This window comes from Cervus elaphus, chromosome 13, assembly GCF_910594005.1.
Source record: "Cervus elaphus chromosome 13, mCerEla1.1, whole genome shotgun sequence".
NCBI classification, from domain to species: Eukaryota; Metazoa; Chordata; class Mammalia; order Artiodactyla; family Cervidae; genus Cervus; species Cervus elaphus.
In genome coordinates this window covers 44,845,098-44,869,414 of record NC_057827.1, presented here as the reverse complement: position 1 = coordinate 44,869,414, position 24,317 = coordinate 44,845,098, and the positions used below count along the sequence as shown (strand labels likewise).

Genomic DNA, 24,317 nt, shown 5'->3' with positions numbered 1-24,317 from the left:
GCTTTTATTCCAAGGAGCAAGTGCCTTTTAAGTTCATGGCTGCGGTCATCATCTGCATTGATTTTGGAGCCCCCCAAAAATAGTCTGTCACTGTTTCCATTGTTTCCACATCTATTTGCCATGAGGTGATGGGACCGGATGCCAAGATCTTAGTTTTCTGAATGCTGAGTTTTAAGTCAACTTTTTTACTCTCCTCTTTCACTTTCACCAAGAGGCTCTTTAGTTCTTCTTCGCTTTCTGCCATAAGGGTGGTGTCATCCAGCTATGGTCACATATTTTTATCTCGTACTAAAATCTTAAAAATAGCCTGCAAGGGACTATCAAATGATGCAAGGGATTATCAAACGATAGGTATAAAAATGATGATGTAAAAAAAATGATGATGTAGATGTATATTCATTAATATATTAGTTTATTAAGATGAAAGACATGTATAACACATTAAATGGAAACATTTACCAAACAGGATTCATAGTGGGTCCCATTTTTATGGAAATGTAATACATATTTAGATCTATATACCACAGTCAAAAACAAAAACTAGTTAGTTAAACTTTTTTAAAAGCTCTTTAAGATAAATAGGGGACATCTGAAACTTAGAGACTCTAAGTGATAGGACTGAGGCCAAGTCTTATAAAAAAAATAGTAAAAGATTTGAATTCAGGTGCATCTGAAGTCAAAGCTTTTTTTTACCCTTTTGTTAGGTTATTTTTTGGTCACCCTTTAAGCAGTGCTGCAGGCCCTCAGAGGAATCCTTATTTGGAAGTAAAGAAACCTACACTAGACTCCCTTGCTGCTGCTGCTAAGTCACTTCAGTCATGTCCAACTGTGTGCAACCCCATAGACGGCAGCCCACCAGTCTCTCCCATCCCTGGGATTCTCCTGGCAAGAACACTGGAGTGGGTTGCCATTTCCTTCTCCGAAGCATGAAAGTGAAAAGTGAAAGTGAAGTCGCTCAGTCGTGTCCGACTCTTAGCGACCCCATGGACTGCAGCCTACCAGGCTCCTCCATCCATAGGATTTTCCAGGCAAGAGTACTTAAGGCTTCATAAAAACAAGGTTCCGGGGTGTGTGTGTTAGTTGCTCAGTCATTTCTTGCCTCCAGGCAAGAAAACTGAAAGGGGAACAAACACAGGTCTCCTGCATTGCAGGCAGGTTCTTTACCGTCTGAGCCACCAGCGAAGCCCAAGTTTCAGGTAGCCATGAGAAAACTCTTCATTTACAAACTGGCTACAGTCATGATGACTCCTTACTTACATTGGTTAAGCCACAGTAGGCCCAAGTTGCCTTGGTTTTTTTTTTTTTTAAGTTGCCTTGGTTTTTATACTGTCTATATCCACAACTTTGGGGAAAAAACATAAATAAGCCACATTTGACTATGGCTTTCATAAGTATACTTTAAAGGATGCGGTTTTATAAGTATATTAAAATATTTAATTTCATTCCTCTAGATATCTCAGGACCTTTGATATTATCAGATTATAATCTTAGTCAAGGACCACTTTATATTGTTCTACATTATTTCACTTACTGAGCAACAGAAATTTCTCATTTCCATTGTGAAGACAGAGAAAGAAAAGGAGAATGATTCATAAGACAAGGAACTCTGAATTCTAGTCTTATATTATATTCTGATAATTGTGGTTTTGAAAGAAAGAAAAGAAGAGAGGGCAGAGGATATTGCCTAAGAGACATGAAACTAAAATGAGCTGGAAAACTACTGATTTTTATATCAAAACCTTAAAGAGAATTTCCTGTCTAACTAGCAAACAGTAAGAAATATTTATCTTCAGGAATCACCCTTACCAGCCATTTTAAGGTCAAAAAAGTTAAGGAAATTGTCATTCTACCTGTCTAGTTCTCCTTAGTAGAAATCTTTACTAACTTTAAAAACTATATCTCACACTTAACTTGGAAGTCTCAAGATAATATATATGGAGGAAAGACCAAAAGCCATGTTAATATTACACCGTAAATTTTAGTTTCAGAATTCAATACTTCAACGTAAAATATTTTCCTTCGACTATTTATCCATAGTAGTGTTATTATAACATAAAAGAACACATTTATTAAATTAAATCTTACACCTGTGCTGTCCAATATAGCATTTATCAAGCACTTGTTTGATGTATGGGTGGATCAAATTAAGACGTGCTTTAACTGTAAAATACACATCAGAACTTTACATTTTAGGAATCAGTAAACTAAAATGGACTGGAAGGTATGAATTTAACTCAGAGGACCATTATATCTACTATTACGGGCAAGAATCCCTAATAAGAAACAGAGTAGCCCTCGAGCTAACAAAAGAGTCCAAAATGCAGTACTTGGATGCAATCTCAAAAACAACAGAATGATCTGTTTGTTTCTGAGGCAAACCATTCAACACAACAGTAATCCAAGTCTATGCCCCAACCAGTAATGCTGAAGAAGCCGAAGGAAGACCTACAAGACCTTCTAGAACTAACACCCAAAAAAGATGTCCTTTTCATTATAGGGGGCTGGAATGCAAAAGTAGGAAGTTAAGAAACACCTGGAGTAACAGGCAAATTTGGCCTTGGGGTACAAAATGAAGCAGGGCAAAAGCTAACAGAGTTTTGCCAAGAGAATGCACTGGTTATAGCAAACACCCTCTTCCAACACAAGAGAAGAATCTACACATGGACATCACCAGATGGTCAATACCGAAATCAGATTGATTACATTCTTTGCAGCCAAAGATGGAGAAGCTCTATACAGTCAGCAAAAACAAGACTGGGAGTTGACTGTGGCTCATATCATGAACACCTTATTGCCAAATTCAGACTTAAATTGAAGAAAGTAGGGAAAACCACTAGATCATTCAGGTATGACCTAAATCAAATCCCTTATGATTACACAGTGGAAGTGAGAAATAAATTCAACGGATTAGATCTGATAGAGTGCCTGAAGAACTATGGACGGAGGTTTGTGACACTGTATAGGAGGCAGTGATCAAGACCATCCCCAAGAAAAATAAATGCAAAAAGACAAAATGGTTGTCTGAGGAGGCCTTACAAATAGCTGAGAAAAGAAGAGAAGCAAAAGACCAAGGAGAAAAGGAAAGATATATGAATCTGGATGCAGAGTTCCAAGGAGAGATAAGAAAGCCTTCCTCGGTGATCAAGGCAAAGAAATAGAGGAAAACAATAGAATGGGAAAAACTAGAGATCTCTTCAAGAAAATTAGAGATACCAAGGGAACATTTCATGGAAAGATGGGCAAAATAAAGGACAGAAATGGTGTGGACCTAACAGAAGCAGAAGAGATTAAGAAGAGGTGGCAACAATACACAGAAGAACTATACAAAAAAGATCTTAATGACCCAGATAACCATGATGGTGTGATCATTCACCTAGAAACAGACATTCTGGAATGCAAAGTCAAGTGGGCCTTAAGAAGCATCACTACAAAGCTAATGGAGGTGACGGAATTCTAGCTGACCTATTTCAAATCCTAAAAGATGATGCTGTGAAAGTGTTGCACTCAATACGCCATCAAATTTGGAAAACTCAGCAGTGGCCACAGGACTGGAAAAGATCAACTTTCATTTCAATCCCAGAGAAAGGCAATGCCAAAAAATGTTCAAACTACCACACAATTGCACTCATCTCATATGCTAACCAAGTAATGCTCAAAATTCTCCAAGCCAGGCTTCAACAGTAAGTGAACCATGAACTTCCAGATGTTCAAGCTGGATTTAGAAAAGGCAGAGAAGCCAGAGATTAAATTGCCAACACCCATGGATCATCAAACAAGCAAGAGAGTTCCAGAAAAACATCTATTTCTGCATTTTTGACTACGCCAAAGCCTTTGGCTGTGTGGATCACAACAAACTGTGGCAAATTCTTCAAGAGATGGGAATACCAGTATACCTTACCTGCCTCCTGAGAAATCTGTAGGCACATCAAGAAGTATCAGTTAGAACTGGACATGGAACAACAGGTTGGTTCCAAATCGGGAAAGGAGTGCATCAAGGCTGTATATTGTCACCCTGCTTATTTAACTTATATGCAGAGTACATCATGTGAAATGCCAGGATGGATGAAGCACAAGCTGGAATCAAGATTGCCAGGAAAAATATCAATAACCTCAGATATGCAGGTGATACCACCCTTACAGCCGAAAGCACAGAAGAACTAAAGAGCCTCTTGATGAAAGTGGAAGAGGAGCATGAAAAAGCTGGCTTAAAACTCAACATTCAAAAAACTAAGATCATGGCATCTGGTCCCATCACTTCATGACAAATAGATGGGGAATTAATGGAAACAGTGAGAGACTATTTTTGGGGACTCCAAAATCACTGCAGATGGTGACTGCAGTCATGAAATTAAAAGATGCTTGTTCCCTGGAAGAAAAGCTATGACTAACCTAGGCAGCATACTAAAAAGCAGAGACATTACTTTGCCAACAAAGGTCCATCTAGTCAAAGCCATGGTTTTTCCAGCAGTCACGTATGGATATGAGAGCTGGACCATAAAGAAAGCCGAGTGCCAAAGAACTGATACTGGTGGTGGAGGAAACTCTTGAGAGTCCCTTGGACTGCAGGGAGATGAAACCAGTCAATCCTAAAGGAATTGATTTCCTAAAGGAAATCAGTCCTAAATATTCATTGGAAGGACTGATGCTGAAGCTGAAACTCCAATACTTTGGCCACGTGATGCAAAGAACTGACTCATTTGAAAAGACCCTAATGATTGAAGGCAGGAGGAGAAGGGGATGATAGAGGATGAGATGGTTGGATGGCATCACCGATGCTATGGACATGTGTTTGAGTAAGCTCCAGGAGTTGGTGGTGGACAAGGAAGCCTGGCATGCTGCGGTCCATGCTGTTGCAAAGAGTCGGACATGACTGAGCGACTGAACTGAACACATCAGGATTTAAAGACCCTCAAAAAAGGATGCAAATACTTCAATAATTTTGTATTGATTAAATGTTGAAATTATAATATTTGTATACATAGTTAAATGAAATAACATCATTAAAATGAATTCTACCTACTGCTTTTTACTTTTTAAATTGACTTCTGGAAAATTTTAATATGACTTGCATAATATTTCTACTGGACAGCACTGCCTTCACTTTTCAGTAATTTTAGGATACTAAATCGGGAGAATATTAAACTTCATTCCTAAATTCTTGGGATATCTCAAGCTTACAGTTTACCTTAAAAAAGGATCAGAAACGTAAAATCTACATACATGGTTAACAAAATAAAAAGCATGAAACTCATGTGCACCTACATATATCTGTACCTCCTAAATCCTTTCACTTACCCCCATCTTCGTCTCCACTACTTGGTCCAAGTTGCCTTTGTCTCTTGTCTGAAGTAACAGAATAGTCTCGAACAGATGTAGCAGCACCTCTCTGATGCCCACCCATAACTCCCTGTTATTACTGTGTCAGTTCTTGCTGGCCAAATTTCCTCTGCCAGGATCCACTTTCTTTTAAGCCCAAAACTTTCTCTCATCAAAGGATCTCATTCTACCACATCTGTGAAAAAGGAAGTACCAAGAAATTAATACCTTCTGGGAGCATCCATCAACCAAAAATTGACAGGAATTGGTGTATAAACACCCAAGCTCCTTGTCCCTTGGCTGGGGTAACCCAGTGGTATATGCTCTACACCATTTTCCAGAGTTCCTCAGTGGGATTAAGCATTAATTACCCACAACCGTATCTACATTCCATAGGGCGTCCAAGAGTCAGACACGACTGAGTGACTGAGCCCAGCGCAATACCTTGTTATTGGTTCACCCTTCATTTGCTCCTGCCCTTCCCTCTCTTCCTCATCCCTTGCCAGAGTTTCCTGGGGTCATTTCAGAAAAAAACCACCTACTTTAGAATCCTTGTCTATGGGTCTATGTCTTGTCTATGGAACACAAACTGAGATAATTAGTTTTCCCACTGCCACACTCATCTTTAACCAACCCATTCTCCACCTTAAAAGCCAGACTATTTTTTTAAACTATCACCAGAATCATATCACTTCTTACCTAAAACCTTTCAGTGATTTCCACTGCTTTTAGGATAAGGACTATCTGATACCTTAGTTTGAAGTTTCTAGATGTTGATTCCAATGATTACTTTACTACCTGAGTTCCTTTGCCACACTTTAGAGATCTTACCATCAAACAAAACATTGTAGATCAACTACACTTCAATCAAAAGCTTTTGTAAAAAATAGAATTTCTGCACCTTGAACATTGCAAATTCTAGTATCCTACTTCAACCACAGTCTATATTCATACAAACACGACTATACCTGTACCAGACCTCCAGTCCCTCAACCCCACCCTTTCTTTCCCTCTGTCAATCTCACAATGGTTTTGCTATTCTTCCTAAACTCCTAGAAATATCACTTCTACTATATTATCAGCACTCTCAACTCGGTTGGCCCCCCGCTCTGGTAGTATTAGCATGGAAACCATCAGCCAAGAATATTTTGACAATCTGCTTCTTCTACATCCAGGCTGAAAGTAAATGTAACAGAGTAGATGGTTGAAAATTTTAAATTTTCACAATGAGGTATTTTTCCCCATTCCCAGGGGGAATCCACAAATAAGTGATCCTAATTTCAAATAGACCCAAATCATAGCTCAATAATTTAAATGTGTCTCATCACTTCCATTAGAAATTCTAAATTTTCACTATTTTCCATCACCCTTCTTTTGTTCACTTTCAGCAGATTACACTGAGGCTGAGTTTGCAGAGAAGCAAGTCTATCAAGGCCTCAATTGTATTATCCTGTCAAAAGCCCATCTCCCCACCTGTGCTCCAAAACCCCAACCTTTTTCCTCCAAGACTGAATCTGAATCCAAGTCTTTCCATAAACAAGATGCAGACCAACTTCCCAGCCTCACATTCTGCCTCTCCTGAAGATACATCCTACCTGCAGTTCCTGGAATGCTGTCCAGACATGGAGAGCATCTGGAGCCTGATGTGGTGGATCTTATCCAATAAGACTAGGAGCAGACGAACCCAGGAGATAGTTTCCTGAATAAGGCTGAATTTCTGTTTCCAGGAATGCTATCAGAACAAGGACCCAGTCAAGGAGGAGAACACAAGCCATAAATCATGACATGAGGTTGAAAGGTCATGAACCAAAGATTCTAATAAGTGGGGAGACCTAATTCAGAGAGCAAGAGCAGACAGAAAGTAGAAAGGGGTCAATAAAGAGGAAACAGACAGGGAGCAAGAAGCGAGTTAGGTCCAGGGTAATGGTCTTCTCTTAATCCCTGTACACTTGGCTCCTTTAGGTCATCCAAAGTCATTAAATGTCACCTACTGAAAGACTTTTCCCAGCAGCCCCATTTGTCTAGTCACTTAGTTACTCATCACATTGCTATGTCTTAATTAATAACACTCTGAATAATACTGTAGGTGCTAGCTGACATTTGATTGTTGATTTATTGTACATCTCTCCCAGCTAGAATGTAAGCTCCATTAGAACAAAACTATTCTTATTTATTCTATAACCCCAGTGACAAAAACATTGATGATAAATATTAAGTAAATGAATTAAATCTCAGGAATACGTTGCATTTTTTAAAGACCTCCAAATGGTTCTAACTTCAGTCAGAATGAAAACCATTGGGTTAATGGATGTATTGTTGTTCCCACTGTGCTGGGATGTGGAAAAGACAATGTTTTTTAATTATTTGCTTTCCCTAGTCTTGAACGTTCTCTGGCATGCATTCGATACTCAATAAATATTTCTTGAATTGCACTGCCTGGATTTGTTCCAGCCCACTGGGTTTGCCAGTGTCCTCTGATACAGCTTATATACTAATATTAATGATCATGTATTTAACATACATGTGCCAGGTACTGTGCTAACCCCTTATATATAGTATCAAAGAATTGTTATTAATAATTCTTAACAATATTTAATAATGTATTAATTCTCAAAAGAATACTTCAGGAGAGGAGTTTTCTTTCTTTTTTCACACATACAAATGAGGAAACTTGAGACTCAGGAAGGTTTTATATATATGGTAAGTAAAAGAGTTAGAATTTAAAACTATGGCTTTGTGTTCTATCCTATATTGTTTTGTGCAATCAATATAGTGCCTATAAGTAGTGCATCAGTATTTTTAGTGTATGTTATTTCTTCCCTAAATCTTTTATTAACTAATAATGGAATCTAGGACAAGTTTCCAAGTATCTTGATGGATCTTAGTCTCTTCACCTACAGCACCAGGAATTAGATGAAGTTAACTGCTTGATTTCCTTCAGCTCTAAAATTATATACATATATGAGTTCATAGACTTTCAAGCATTTCACCATCTCTTTTTGCATTTCTATTTCATACTGTGATCACATCAAAACAACATAAAACAGTTTCCATTTCCATGAATCCTCCTCTTGAAACCACCAGACTTATTTTGAAATATAAAAAGTGAAATGAATGAAGTCATACCAAAGCTGCAGAAGAAAAGTTCCTTCCTCAAACAGTTTGCATCTTTCTCAACAGAGATAATATCATTGATGTAATTACCTATTAGATAAAAAATTCTCACTAATGAGAGTGTTTCACAGGGGAGTAATGGAAGAATGAAATTTTAGGCTATGTAATAGTGGTACTAGCCCTTGTGAAAATTTTGGGGGGGAGGGGTGGGGGTAAGGAATTAAACACTAGTCCCAAATATATTAATTATTTATGAATTTTATTAACTGTTGAGTTTGGAAATGAAGAGTGGAGTGGGGAGGAGGAAGAACCTGGCCCAAATTCCATTTTGTACTAATGAAATAGTAAAGGGCAGTGGAAGGAGCCCTTAGTTCTTTTTTTGGTGGAAACCTATTGTGAATCACTCAGCTTCTCTCAATCTCATTTTGCTAATCTTCAAAATTAGTAGGTGTGGATCAAATAATATCTCAGCTTGTTCCAAATCTGTGAATTAGCTCACAGGGTATGAAAACCTAGCAAGAAATTCCTTTTAAAAGGCAGTTCAGTTCAGTTCAGTTCAATTCAGCCACTCATTCATGTCCGACTCTTTGGACCCCATGGACTGCTGCACACCAGGCTGCCTTGTCCATTGACAACTCCCGGAGTTTACTCAAACTTATGTCCATTGAGTTGGTGATGCCATCAAACCATCTCATCCTTTGTCGTCCCCTTCTCCTCCCACCTTCAATCTTTCCCAGCATCAGGGTCTTTTCAAATGAGTCAGTTTTTCGCATCACGTGGCCAAAGTATTACAGTTTCAGCTTCAGCATCAGTCCTGCCAATGAATAATCAGGACTGACTTCCTTTAGGATGCATTGGTTGGATCTCCTTGCAGTCCAAGGGACTCTCAAGAGTCTTCTCCAACACCACATTTTAAAAGCATCAATTCTTTGGTGCTCAGCTTTCTTCATAGTTCAACTCTTGCATCCATACATGACTACTGGAAAAACCATAGCTTTCACTAGACAGACCTTTGTTGCCAAAGTAATGTCTCTGTTTTTAGTATGCTGTCTAGGTTCGTCATAACTTTTCTCCCACAGAGTAAGCGTCTTTTGATTTCATGGCTGCAGTCACCATCTGCAATGATTTTGGAGCCCCCCAAAATAAAGTCAGCCACTGTTTCCATTGATTCCCATCTATTTGCCATGAAGTGATGGGACCAGATGCCATGATCTTAGTTTTCTGAATGTTGAGTTTTAAGCCAACTTTTTCACTCTCCTCTTTCACTTTCATCAAGAGACTCTTTAGTTCTTCGCTTTCTGCCATAAGGGTGATATCATCTGCATATCTGAGGTTATTGATATCTCTCCTGGAAATCTTGATTCCAGCTTGCACTGCATCCAGTCCAGCATTTCTCATGATTAGCAAGTTTGAAAACTTATCTTGAAGCAAAGAAGATCAGTTCTTAGGTTGAAGATCATAGCTTCAAATGAAATTAAGAACTAAAATGTAAGTCTATTTTTCATAAGGCTACAGTAGCAATGAAGGCTTTACAATTCTAACACAAATAATGGATTCCTGAGCTTCACTGCTGAAGCCACACAGCAGTTTTGATGTGTTTTTTCTCCACTGGCAGTGCAGAGATGAGGAGGAAAGCAAGCGGGAGAGAAATCAGGACACTGAGGTCAGCATAGAGGCTGATCCTAAAAACTTCAGAGGTGGATTAAAGAGAAGCAAATAGAAAATGTAGGGCTCAGTCAGTCATAAATACATTACACGCATTGTAGGATTTTCTTATAATGCGATTGTCTTCTTGGATATGGTAACCGCTTCTGTGTTCTTTCTAGCCATTCTCAACAACTGTACAAATGCAGATCTTTCTGCCTGTCAGTCACTAAACAATAGTAATTTTTGGCCTGTTATCATACATTCCATTTTACTGTGAAACTCGATATTTGAATTTTCCTTTCTGATCACTGTCTCTCCAGCAGGAGATTCTACCATTTTCAGATTCTAACTTTTCCATGCTTAATAGTTATAACCTCCCTATGTACCCAACATCATGAATCCATATGCTAATTAACAAGCTAGAATCAAGGCAGAGTAGGTGTCTAGTGGGATGACCAAATATGAGATGGTAATTTTTTTTGAGAAGGTGATTTTTAATGTGTTTTAACACCAGAAACAAGCTTTGTTAATGGAATAACGATAGTTAAACAGAATAATACTTTTGAACTGTGGTGTTGGAGAAGACTCTTGAGAGTCCCTTGGACTGCAAGGAGATACAACCAGTCCACCCTAAAGGAAATCAGTCCTGAATATTCATTGGAAGGACTGATGGTGAAGGTCAAACTCCAATACTTTGGCCACCTGATGTGAAGAACTGACTCATTTGAAAAGACCGTGATGCTGGGAAAGATTGAAGGTGGGAGGAGAAGGGGACGACAGAGGATGAGATGGTTGGATGGCATCACTGACTCAATGCACATGAGTTTGGGTAAACTCAGGGAGTTGGAGATGGACAGGGAAGCGTGGAGTGCTGCAGTCCATGGGGTCACAAAGAGTCAGACACGACTGAGCGACTGAACTGAACTGAACTGAAATAGAGTAACCTGAATAGCATAACATTGTTTATGGAATTTTTTCAATTTTTCCTTAAAATGGAGAAATGATTTGAAGAAATACTCAACTCTCTGCCTACACCTTTAGAGTATACATTCCACAGAAAAAGGAAGGGGAAACAGCAAGAGGAAGTCTTGCTGAATATTTAAATAGTAGGTTCATGGCTGGGGAGTAGCATAGGCAAGAAGAAAAGCAGCTGAAAGGCAGGCAAATTGTCACTAACTTTTGCCTCTGTCCCTGGAGAGGAAACTGCTGATATAGAATCCCTTTGACCCTCCCAAGACCGTCTGGTGTGAAGATACAACTTCAAGGTAAGGTTCCCTGAGATAGCAGGTTTATCCTAGAGCTATCATCTGAATAGACCCTCTAGGCTCACTCCAGATCAAGCTTCCAGAGATTCTTGTGGTCGCCTCCTCCACAGTAGCTTGATGTTTCCAAGCTAAGGTGGGGTCTGCCTGAAAGTCATTTATGCCAAAGGTACCACTATAGTAAGGTTTCATAATAACTCTGACAGCCCTTGCCCCAATAGATGAAAATTTAGATTTTTTCAGAAATCCCTAGTGGTACTCTAGAATTTAGTAGTTGGGCTTTGGGAAAGAGAAATATGACATTAAAAGGGCAAAATGAGGCTCCAGCTACCCTTAATATAACAAGTTGAGGGGACTTCGCTGGCAGGCCAGTGGTTAAGAATTCATTCTTCCACTGCAGAGGGTGTGGGTTTGATCCCTGATCAGGGAAAAAAGATTCCACATGCCATGCAGTGAGGCAAAAAAAAGTTCAACAAACAGGTAAAAAGTTATTGAATGCTTAATACATGCTATGAAGGGAGGTAAGTGATCCAAATATATTATCTCACTTAGTCCTCATAAGAAGTCACTGGGGTTTAGAAGATGAAACAGGCTTGGAGTTAAGAGTCCAAAATCATAGAACTGGTAAGTGGTAGAGACAGGATTGAAACCCAGTTCGGTGGGATGCCAGAGCCCCAGTTCTGCCCCGTTAGTTTATAAGTGCCATGCTGTGCTGTGCTGTGTTCAGTCACGCCCTACTCTTCGCAGTCCATTGGACTGTAGCCCACCAGGATCCTCTATTCTTGGAATTTTCCAAGCAAGAATGCTAGAGAGAGTTGCCATTCCTTCTTCCACAGGATTTTCCCGACCCAGGGATTGAACCTGCATCTTTTGCATATTCTGCATTCGCAGGCGAGTTCTTTACCACTAGCGACACCTGGGAAGGCCCAATTTATAAGTAACTACTTTAAAACCATTTCAAAAGATATTTAAGGATGAAGAAATCTCCTGGTCCTGTGCAATAAATCAGGGTTCCTAGGAAACTTTATCAGAGAAGGCAATGGCAACCCACTCCAGGACTCTTGCCTGGAAAGTCCCATGGAGCCTGGTAGGCTGCAGTCCATGGGGTTGTGAAGAGTCGGACACGACTGAGTGACTTCACTTTCACTTTTCACTTTCATGCATTGGAGAAGGAAATGGCAACCCACTCCAGTGTTCTTGCCTGGAGAATCCCAGGGACGGGGGAGCCTGGTGGGCTTCTGTCTATGGGGTCGCACAGAGTCGGACACGACTGAAGCGACTTAGCCGTAGCAGCCGCAGAAAACTTTATATGCTCTTCAGAATCACTACCAATGTTGATTTTCCTCAAGTCCTACATTACTTTCAGTCACCCTTCTAGATGGAGCCCAGCCACACAATTTTTAATAAAAACTTCTCTATAATTCAGTTTCTCATATGCACATACAGAGCTATCATACACACAACCAGGCAAACACTAAACATATACACACTACACAGATAAATACACACACGGACTGCTGATACCACAGAGACCATAAGAATATGCCACACACACTCAGATCACAGATACATATACATACCACACACCTCCACACACATCCTCCCATGAATTCAAACACACACCATTAGAGACACACACACCATGTATGCACACACATACACACAAATGCACCACAAATATAAAGACAGACCACAGGCACACAGACACACAGGTATACACACACACACCACACACAAATAGATACACATAGGTCTACACACACAATATCAGAAACCCTCCATAGGATTTTGTTTCTCCTGGTCTACACACGCCCCACTATCTGTCTAGTTTCCACCATATTCATCATCTCATTAACAACTCATCTCCCACCACCGGTCTCTTCTCTTTGTCCTACTCCTTCCCAAACAGGGAAAACACAGCTCTTTTCTTTCCATTTCCCAGAGCAACCACCAACACAAGAAAGTTGTGATTAATGAGGATAAGGGAGACATGACACCATGCCAAAGCATAGCAAGTGGATTAAGGTTAAATATTAAGACATTCCTCATTTTAAATCCCCTGTGTCATCTCTGCTTCTCAGAATATCTCATTGGCCCTTCCTCCCCTGTAAGCCTCCCACCCTCCTGCTGTGTTTTCATGTGGCCCCTCTCTGGAGAACATCCTCACTCCTCCTCCCTCTTCCCATAGTCCCAGGACCTTTACCCAGCCTCTTCCTAGGGCTCCAATTCTTTCACTCACCATTGCTCACCCATGCCATGTCCCAAGACTTCACTTTTTATTCCCAAAGCAGACTACCAAGGTATCTTCCCGCACAGGATCATTTTTCTACTTGGCAGGGAAAATCTTGCAACTCCCTTAGCAGGCAGAATTAACTTAAGGCAGTTGTGATTTTAACAGCAATTATGCTATTTCTTCTCTCTCTGTATTCTTAGAATGTTTTTGTTTAGTGAAAAAAAGTTATTAGTAATTTCTACTGCTTTACCCAGTTTATCAAAAACCAATTAGTTGATATGATTCTATTATAATAGCTATTTCCCAAAATACTCTCAGGTCTATATTTTCAATACTATAGGGGCATTTATTCAAGAAATAGGATATTCTGAATCATCAAAGACACTGATTCATGGAACACCATTAAAATACTACACATGTGGATAGACCTAGAGATTGTCATACTGAGTGAAGAAAGTCAGACACAGAAAGACAAATATCATATGATATTTCTTATATGTGGAATCTAAAAAAAATGAAGGTACAAATGAATTTATTTACAAAACAGAAGTAGAGTCACACATGTAGAAAACAAGGTTAGCAGGAGATAAAAGGGAAGAGGCATAAATTGGAAGATTGGGACTGACATATACACACTACACTACTATATAAAAAATAAATAATAATAAGAAACAGCTGCATAGCACAGGTAACTCTCCTCCATACTCTATAATGGCCTATATGGGAAAAGAATATATAAAAATAAGAGTGGATATGTGTATATATATAACTGATTCACTTTGCTCTACTCTTGAAACTAACACAACATTGTAAATCAACTATACTGCAATAAAGTTTTTTTAATTAAAAAAACACTATACATGAATTTCCAATTTTCCAAGAAATAACAAAACACTGGTAGGGCTCCCCACCTACCACAGTGGAGGTATGGTGGGAGATGTTGATGAATAAGAAATTAAACCCCTCCTTCATTTTCTCCTCTGTTTAAATATTTGCCTTTATATGGGAAAAAAAACTATTTTTATATAAAGCTCCTTGCATACAACAAGTATTGGATAAATATAAGTTCCTTGACTTCTCTCTCCTCTCCAAGAAAGAAAGAGCAGCTATGAGGTTCTACAATACACCCTCCTCTTTCATTGATTTTGGAAGGCCCTTCATGATCTCTCAGTGCCAGAGAGCTCCCATATGAACTGAGTGTTAAATACTATTAATAGCTAATAACATTTATTATATATAATTAGCTCATGGAAGAAGTCTAACTATAGCTCCAACATGATTACTAATTTGCAGCCATTGTTATATTTGTTATTCAGTTTCATTAGCAACATTACCCTAACCAAGTCCTAGCCAAGTAAAACTGTTTCTACACTGCCTTATTCAAGAACCTGTGCCCATCAAGAAGGGTCAGACTTCTGGCTAATACCTAATTAGAATACTTTTAGCTACCTAAATCACTTAACAAAGTAAAAATATTCCAAATGTTATTTCTGTTTCACATTAATTCACTGCATCTATAGTGTTTCTATATTTGGTGCTCACATTAATCTGATCCTAATTCCTCATACAAAAATAAAGAAAAATATCTAATTTGTATTATTGCAGAAATACTATTTGTCATTTTAAAAACACAGCCATTTTGAATATTAATATGCAAAAATTACTATTTTAATTTCCATGTTTAATCATGTCCTTTGCTTCTTTTTTGTTGTCATTTCCAGTTTCTCATTCCAATTATGGACCTGACCAACTCTACTGATTACCTCCTCAATGACTCTACTTTAATAAGAAACAGAACTCACATCTCAGCTTCTGCCTCAACAGTGATTGTTGTAGTTCTTTTGTTTATGTCATTTTTAATTGGCACGATCACCAATGGTCTCTATCTATGGGTGCTAAAATTCAAAATGAAAAAGACTGTCAATACTCTCTTGTATTTTCATCTCATTCTCTCCTATTTTATTTCAATATTATTTTTGCCATTTTTGGCCATCTCTCACCTTCAAGACAATCACTGGAGCTTTGGAAGGGCCACGTGCAAGATCTTCAACAGCATTTTGTATGCAGCAATGTTCGCCTCTGTCTTCTTCATCTCAGCCATCAGTGTTGATCGTTACCTTCTCACTTTTCACCCGGTGTGGTCACAACTGCATCGAACCCCACGCTGGGCTTCCAGCATCATCCTGGGAATCTGGATCTTTGCTGCTGCCCTTGGCATGCCCTATGTGGTTTTCAGGGAGACACATACTGACCATAGAGGAAGGGTGACCTGCCAAAACAACTATGCTGTGTCTACTAACTGGGAGAGCAAAAAGATGCAAACATTAAGGAAATGGATTCATGTAGCCTGTTTCAGCAGTCGCTTCTTGCTGGGCTTCCTTCTGCCTTTCCTCATCATCACCTTTTGTTATGAAAGAGTAGCCAAAAAGATGAAAGAGAGGGGACTGTTGAAATCCAGCAAGCCCTTCAAAGTCATGATGACAGCCATTGTCTCCTTCTTTGTGTGTTGGATGCCCTATCATGTATACCAAGGCTTACTTCTCACTGAAAACAGATCTCTGTTTTTCCAGTTGACTCTCTTACTCACAGTGGTAACTACTACCTTCAATACTGTGTTTTCTCCCACACTCTACCTCTTTATTGGGGAGAACTTCAGAAAAGTTTTCAAGAAGTCTGTCCTTGTTCTTTTTGAGTCAACATTCAGTGAGGATTCCTTGTCAGAAAGGACAGAAAACCTAAATTCAGAAGCCGACATGTAAATTTTGGATCCCAGAGCAAACAGTGGGCTCTTAGTCAAAGACATCATCAGAGACAAATACTCAGCTTTTGTGTATGATATACTGTCTATATTAGAGAGACACATGGACTGTACTATAGTTAGATTTATGAATATTATAAGGACTATAAAATGTGGTAGGTAATGTTGAAAATGTGGTGGGTAATGTTGAAAAGGTGATTTTTTTTCTTTTTACTTTGTGGTAAAATACATGCAACATATAACACCATTTATTTTTCATTGTACATTATGGTGGCATTAAATTCACAGTATTTTGCAATAATCACCACTATCTATTCCCAAAATTTTTAATCACCAGAAAGAAAAACTGTACCCGTTAAGCAGTAACTCTTCATTCCCCCTTCCCCCAACCCCTCATACCATCTAATCGGCTTTCTAGTTCTGTGAATTTGCTATTCTAGATGTTCTATGTAAGTGGAATCATACAGTATTTCTCCTTTTGTGTCTGGCTTATTTAACTTAATATAATGTTTTCAAGGTTTATCCATGTTGTATCATGGATCAGAACTCCATTCTTTTATGGCTAAATAATATTCTATTATAGGGTTCCCTGATAACTCAGATGGTAAACTATCCACTTGCAATGAAGGAGACCCTGGTTCAATTCCCGGGTCAGGAAGATCCACTGGAGAAGGGATAGGCTATACACTCCAGTATTCTTGGGCTTCCCTTGTGGCTCAGCTGATATAGAATCCACCTGCAATGCAGGAGACCTGGGTTTGATCCCTGGATTGGGAAGATCCCCTAGAGAAGGGAAAGGCTACTCACTCCAGTATTCTGGCCTGGAGAATTCCATGGACTGTATTGCCAGGGGGTCGCAAAGAGTCGAACACAACTGAAAGACTTTTTCACTTCACTTCATATGAATATACCACATTTTGTTTATCGATTCTTCTGTTGAGAGACATTTGAGTTGTTCCCACCTTTTGGCTGTTGTGAATAATGCTACTATGAACACTGGTGTACAAGTGTCTGAGTTTTTGTTTTCAAATTTTAAATTATTTTGAATTGCTGGGTTACGTGGCAATTCTTTAAGTTTTAAGGAATTGCCACCTTTTCCACAATAGCCGCACCATGTTACATTCTCACCAGCAATTTACAAAAGCTTTGGTTTCTCCATACTCTCAGTTCAGTTCAGTTCAGTCTCTCAGTCGTGTCTGACTCTGCAACCCCATGGACTGCAGCATGCCAGGCCTCCCTGTCCATCACCAACTCCCTGAGTTTACCCAAACTCATGTGCATTGAGTTGGTGATACCATCCAACCATCTCATCCTCTGTCGTCCCCTTCTCCTCCCACCTTCAATCTTTCCCAGCATCAGGGTCTTTTCAAATGAGTCAGTTCTTCACATCACATGGCCAAGGTATTGGAGTTTTAGCCTCAATATCAGTCCTTCCAAAGAACGCCCAGGACTGATCTCCTTTAGGATGGACTAGTTGGGTCTCCTTGCAGTCTGAGGGACTCTCAAGAGTCTTCTCCAACACCACAGTTCAAAAGCATCAATTCTTCAGCGCTCAGCTTTCTTTATGGTCCAACTCTCACATCCACACATGACTACTGGAAAAATCATAGCCTTGACAAGACAGACCTTTGTTGGCAAAGTAACATCTCTGCTTTTTAATATGCTGTCTGGGTTGGTCATAACTTTCCTTCCAAGAAGCGTCTTTTAGTTTCATGACTGCAGTCACCACCTGCAGTGATTTTGGAGCCCCCCAAAATAAAGTCTGCCACTGTTTCCACTGTTTCCCCATCCATTTGCCATGAGTAATGGGACTGGATGCCATGATCTTTGTTTTCTAAATGTTGAGATTTAAGCCAACTTTTTCGCTCTCCTCTTTCACTTTCATCAAGAGGCTCTTTAGTTCTTCACTTTCTGCCATAAGGGTGGTGTCATTTGCATATCTGAGGTTATTGATATTTCTCCTGGCAATCTTGATTCTAGCTTGTGCTTCATCCAGCCCAGCGTTTCTCATGATGTACTCTGCATATAAGTTAAATAAGCAGGGTGGCAATATACAGCCTTGACATACTCCTTTTCCTATTTGGAACCAGTCTGTTGTTCCATGTTCTAACTGTTACTTCCTGACCTGCATACAGATTTCTCAAGAGGCAGGTCAAGTGGTCTGGTATTCCCATCTCTTTCAGAATTTTCCACAGTTTGTTGTGATCCACACAGTCAAAGGCTTTGACATAGTCAATAAAGCAGAAATAGATATTTTCCTGGAACTCTCTTGCTTTTTCAATGATCCAGAGGATGTTGGCAATGTGATCTCTGGTTTCTCTGCCTTTCCTAAATCCAGCTTGAACATCTAGAAGCTCATGGTTCATGTACAATCCCTACTATTTTCCTTTGTTTTCAAATATAGCCACCCTAGTTATGAAATCATGCAATTGTGATACTTAACCTTTGACTTTTGAGGCTATAAAAATATCAATTTCTGAATACCAATAATTTTGCCAAGCCAAAGCTCATTCTTCACACACAACAGGCCAATAAATCGGGAGACAAGTTGACAGAACAGGGAATAACGACTTTTGTCAGAAAGTTGGGAAGATCCCCTGGAGAAGGGAAAGGCTACCCACTCCAGTATTCTGGCCTGGAGAATTCCATGGACAGTCAATGGAGTTGCAAAGAGTAGGACAGGACTGAGCTGCTTTCACTTCACTTCACTTCACTTCATTTCGCAGAGTGAGAAGAAGGCAGACTAGTGTGTCAAAAAACCATATCCCCTCAGTCTGAATTTAGTCACCGTAGGAGGGAGGGGCCTACTGCCACACCAACCAATGGCTGATCAGAACCACTAAGGGTAGCTCGCTTGCGGGCGGGGTCACTGTGACACTGACCAATGGCTGAGCCGGGCCACTATAGTTTGTGCTCTTACTGCACTTTGGAGCAAAAAGGGGCAAGTCCAGAAAGCAGCCTAGTCTGAAGAAGTACCCAGCCGTTCCTGCAATGTTTTCTTCCAGCCCTCGGTGGATCGAGGTGCCCAGGCCCAGACAGTGGATACCACAGTGACCACACAGTGGCAGTTCACATGTCTGTTAACTGGGATCACTGTCTGAGGCAGCAGGCGCCATAGGATCACCTCGCCTCAGATCTCACCAGTCAGCTCCACGGAGGAGGTGGCCCCGGAGCTGGCGCCTCTGTAGTCCCGACCGAGGTGATGCGGGAACAGAGCATGAATGAACACACAAGAGCCTGCGCCAGGGAAGGAGGAGGGAAGGGCCCATCACACCTAAGGTTTAGACTAGGAAGGTCACTAAGGTAATAGCATCTATCAAGCTGAAGTTTCTATCACAGAATTCTCTAGCAAATAGACATTTAGACGAAGGCCTTTGTTTATTCGGATAGCACCTACATTATTTGTTAAGAACAAAATTTACCATGGAGATCACAAGACACTTATCTATAAAGAATGCGTGCGTTCATACTAAGTTGCTTCAGTCGTGTCTGACTCTTTGTGACCCTATGGACTGTAGCCCTCCAGGCTCCTCTGTCCATGGGGCTTCTCCAGGCAAGAATACTGGAGTGGGTTGCCATGCCCTCCTCCAGGGGATCTTCCCTACCTAGGGATCAAATCCATGTCTCCTGCATTGCAGGCGTTCTTTATCACTGAGTCACTGGGGAAACCCCAAAGAATACACTATAAAGAATGTATACCTTAATGTTTTAAGTATTATATAAAGATACCTTAAATGTCTTTTTAATATTTATGGATTAAGCTGTCACAAAAATATGGAGCTAGCACAATTATAAATGTTTGAGAATCTTCCAGGGTAATGTCAGAGTACATTTAATTTTAAAATAGCAATAACAAAATTAACTTGTTTTCCCTAGTTTTCAAGTTTTGCTTCAAGTTTTTGAAAATTATTACAGCACAACAGGACCACATAGTATCAGTGACGGATTATCTTTTTTTTTTTTTTTTGGATTATCTTTTATATATTAGTTAGTTCTATCTATATCAAAGGCTTGTCAGGTGGCACAGTGGTAAAGAATCCACCTGTCAATGCAAGAGATGTAGGCTGAATCCCTGGGCCAGGAAGACCTCCTGGAGAAGGCAATGGCAACTTGCTCCAGTATTCTTGCTTGGAAAAGGACAGAGGAGTCTGGCAGACTATAGTCCATGGGGTCACAAAGAATTAGATACAAATTAGCGACTACACACAAGTTAACTCTAAAATACAACCAGGAGAGAAGACCACTGCATAGTGGCAAAGAAAAAGGAGTAAAAAGATCATTACAGTACAAAGGAGTAAATTAGATATTTGCAGTAACAGACAAAAGCCTCTAACCAAGTCTTCACCAATCAGAGAGGCTTTCCCGGCTGAGTGCTGCAGAACAGTGCTAAACATCTGAAGTACGCAAAGGACAGGAAGATAGAGGAAGCAGAAGGTGTAAAAGCCCCAGAGGGAAAGAACACAGTGCTACAAGCAGCACTACCCAAATTTGGTTATCACCTAATGATCTTGTTGAAATGTTGATTCTGACACAGTTAAATCTGGAGAAGGGCTGAGATGCCACATTTCCAATAGGACCCTAGGGGATTCACTGCTGCTGATCCAGAGCAACAGCATGATTGGATCACAAGTGTGAGAAGCAGGTATGGCCAAGATGACATAGAAAGGTCAACCAGGCCTGGATCCCAAAAGCTCCTGCTAAGAAGTTTGGACTTGATCCTAGACTTTATCATGAAGCAATAAGGAGCCACTGAAGGGTCTTCAGCCAAAGAGTGATTGAATTAGAGTTGTATTTTAGAAAGACCAATCTGACAAGTCAAACTGGAGGTGGGTGATCAAATGAGATAAAGTTGCAGCAAACTGGGTAACACATGACGTGGCCTGAACAAAGAAGTGGAAGAAGGGACTGGAGAAAGTAGACAGTCTTGTCTTATAAATTTTTCTGGTCAAGGGGTCAAGGCCAAGGGGAAAACTGAGGATGACTCTTTTATCTATTAGTGTTTTTGGATGCAAACAGTAGATTTCATTCTGACTTGAAGGAGATGTAGGTTTGATCCCTGAGTCGGAAAGATCCCCTGGAGAAGGAAATGGCACACCACTGTGCCACTCCAGTATTCTTGCCTGGGAAATCCCATGGACAGAGGAGCCTGGTGGGCTACAGACCATGAGGTCTCAAATGAGTCAGACTCAACTTAGTGACTAAATAAACACCAGTTTACTAGAGGATATTAAGCAGTTCATAAAATTACTGGACTAGCTGGAGAAACATTCAGGGCTAAGATTCCAGGGACAGTGCATGCCACATGCCACCAAGCAGTTCAGGTCAGGAATCTGTTTCATTCAATGATACTGTTAAAGGAACCACTGACTGAAACCACCCACCCTGGTCAGGCCCCATAGAAACCACTTGCATGAATTATCTTAAACAGGAGGTCTTGGTAATGAGAGGGTAACAGGCAGAAAGGCCAGGGGGTCTCCAAACAGACGAAACAGGCTGCAAGTGTCAGACATTTTTTATCTCTCCCTTACACAGCACGAGGAAACAAAGTACAAATGTCAGACTTTTTTTCTCTTAAAATTCTGTGTTGCCATGACGACACCTGGTTCCACCTGAACTTTTCTCCAACTTTGAGCTAACCAGTGCGTTTTTCTCATGGAAATGTTTGTCTTAAGCTATGTTAATGAAACTATTTATTTGCTTTGGAATTTGCTTTCTTCAAAATGGTTCCACCTAAAACTAACTTTCTTCCTTTTCCCAAACCTTGGGCTGATAATAGCTCAACAAACCAGTATTCATACCAAACACCTCATGCCATCCTATCTCAAAAATGCATATTGTGGGAGAGGGGCCTGGTAAGCCTCTGTCAGCCTCGAGGTGTGTCTCTTATCTGATTGATAGCTTTCTAACAGACACAAAACAGCTTGCTGAAACTAGTAAAGGAGGCACTCTTTCTGCTCCCTTCTGACATCTATGTCAGAAGCTTTCTCTCTTTTATACTTTAATAAAACTTTATTACACAAAACCTCTGAACGATCAAGCCCCATCACTGGCCTCATATTGAATTCCTCTCCTCCGGAGGCCAAGAATCCCAGTGTCTTTCATGGCTCAACAACAACCTTTCAGTAAGGACTGCAGAACTAACAGGCTATCACCCACTAGAAGAATACAGGAAATGTCAAAAAGAGAGAGGAGACTCTCTACATGTCCTACCAACCTTCCAGAATCCTTCTCACTGGAATCCATCTTGACTTCTCACATGGAATCCATGCGTGATGCATATGTCACCAGGAAGGACCTTGAGTCAGAGTGACTGGCCAGAGACAACTCGGAAACTAATTGGATTATCATAAAACCCCAGACAGCGAACCATGTGGCAGAGCAGTTCTTCCGGGTTCCCTTGCCTTCCTGCTCCCCACCAGGGTGTCCCCTCCCAATAAAGTCTCTTGCTTTGTCAGCACATGTGTCTCCTCGAAAAATTCATTTCCGAGTTTTAGACCAGAGCCCACTCTCAGGTCCTGGAAGAGGTCCCCCTTCCTGCAACAGTACCAATTACTGCTGTTGCTACCTCTGGGCCCAAAATGCCAGCAACTAGGTTTCAGTGCAACTGCTACTGCCACCAATGCCACTTCTGCACCTGATCTTGAACCTCCTGTGTCTGAAAGCCCTGCCAACAATGACATCAGGAAAATGGAAGGCCCATGCAGAAGCCCCAAGCACTGTTTATTCACACTGCTCACTTGCAACCTTAATCTTGCATGTAGCATCTAATCAGCATGCCTGCATCCTAGCTGCAAAGGAGGCTAGGGAACTGATATCTACATGGAAAAAGGATACTCATCATGTGGGAATTTCCCCAAACATAAAAGTTATTCAAAAGGTGACGGTGTCCACTGACTTTACCCTAAAAGCCTTTCAGAGTGATTAGCCTCAGCAAGAGAAGCAAAACTGCATTCTGCTGAGGAGTGACTGGGAAGTGAGAATCGAGGCTCTAAGAGTAGTAACTGTCTTAAATTTAGAAAATTAAGGTGTTATTCCCCCTCCTCCTTCCCATGGAAAGGAAATCTCACACATTTTATCAATTAGAGATGAATTTGTGTTAAAGGACTGCTATTGAAATGCAAATATACCTTTTGAGAAGGTTATATTTCACTCACCAGTTAATGTGAATTACTTTAATCAGCTTCATGCCCAGCAGAGTGCAGCTAAACACAGTACTTACAATATTAGACTTTTGACTGTGGCCTACAGGAAGAGAATCTATTTTTGAAGTTGTAGGTCAAGCCAGAAGCAGATATTGGAGACCTTAAAGGTAATAAAACATGCATAGGGGAAAGCCTTTGACTGTGTGGATCACAACAAGCTGGAAAATTCTTAAAGAGATGAGAATACCAGACCACCTTACCTGTCTCCTGAGAAACCTTTATGCGGGTCAAGAAGCAACAGTTAGAACTGGACATGCAACAACTGACTGGTTCAAAATTGGGAAGGGAGTGCATCAAGGCTATATATTGTCACCCTGCTTATTTAACTTGTATTCAGAGTATACCATGCAAAATGCTGGGATGGATGAATCACAAGCTATAATCAAGATTAACAGGAGAAGTATCAATAACCTCAGATATGCAGATGATACCACTCTAATGGTAGAAAGTGAAGAGGAACTAAAGAACCTCTTGATGAGGGTGAAAGAGGAGAGTGAAAAGCTGGCTTAAAACTCAACATTCAGAAAACTAAGATCATGTCATCTGATCCCATCACTTCATGACAAATAGGTGGGAAACAATGAAAACAGTGACGGACTTTGTTTTCTTGGGCCCCAAAATAACTGCAGCCATGAAATTAAAAGATGCTTGCTCCTTGGAAGAAAAGCTATGACCAAGTTGGAAAGCATAGTAAAAAGAAGAGTCGTCGCTTTGCTGACAAAGGCCCATGGAGTCAAAGTTATGGCTTTTCCAGTGGAAAATTCTTAGAGATGGCAATACCAGAC

At 40.3% G+C, this 24,317-nt stretch overlaps 1 protein-coding gene across 1 annotated transcript; it reads left to right on the top strand.

The window, feature by feature from the left end:
* The first annotated feature begins 11,294 nt into the window (after positions 1 to 11,294).
* GPR33 (G protein-coupled receptor 33) lies at positions 11,295 to 16,358 on the top strand. Its single transcript, XM_043921370.1, has 2 exons — positions 11,295 to 11,342; positions 15,294 to 16,358. Exon 2 carries the CDS (start codon positions 15,309 to 15,311, stop codon positions 16,329 to 16,331), a length of 1,023 nt encoding a protein of 340 aa, XP_043777305.1. The 5' UTR covers positions 11,295 to 11,342; positions 15,294 to 15,308; the 3' UTR covers positions 16,332 to 16,358.
* The last annotated feature ends 7,959 nt before the right edge of the window (positions 16,359 to 24,317 follow it).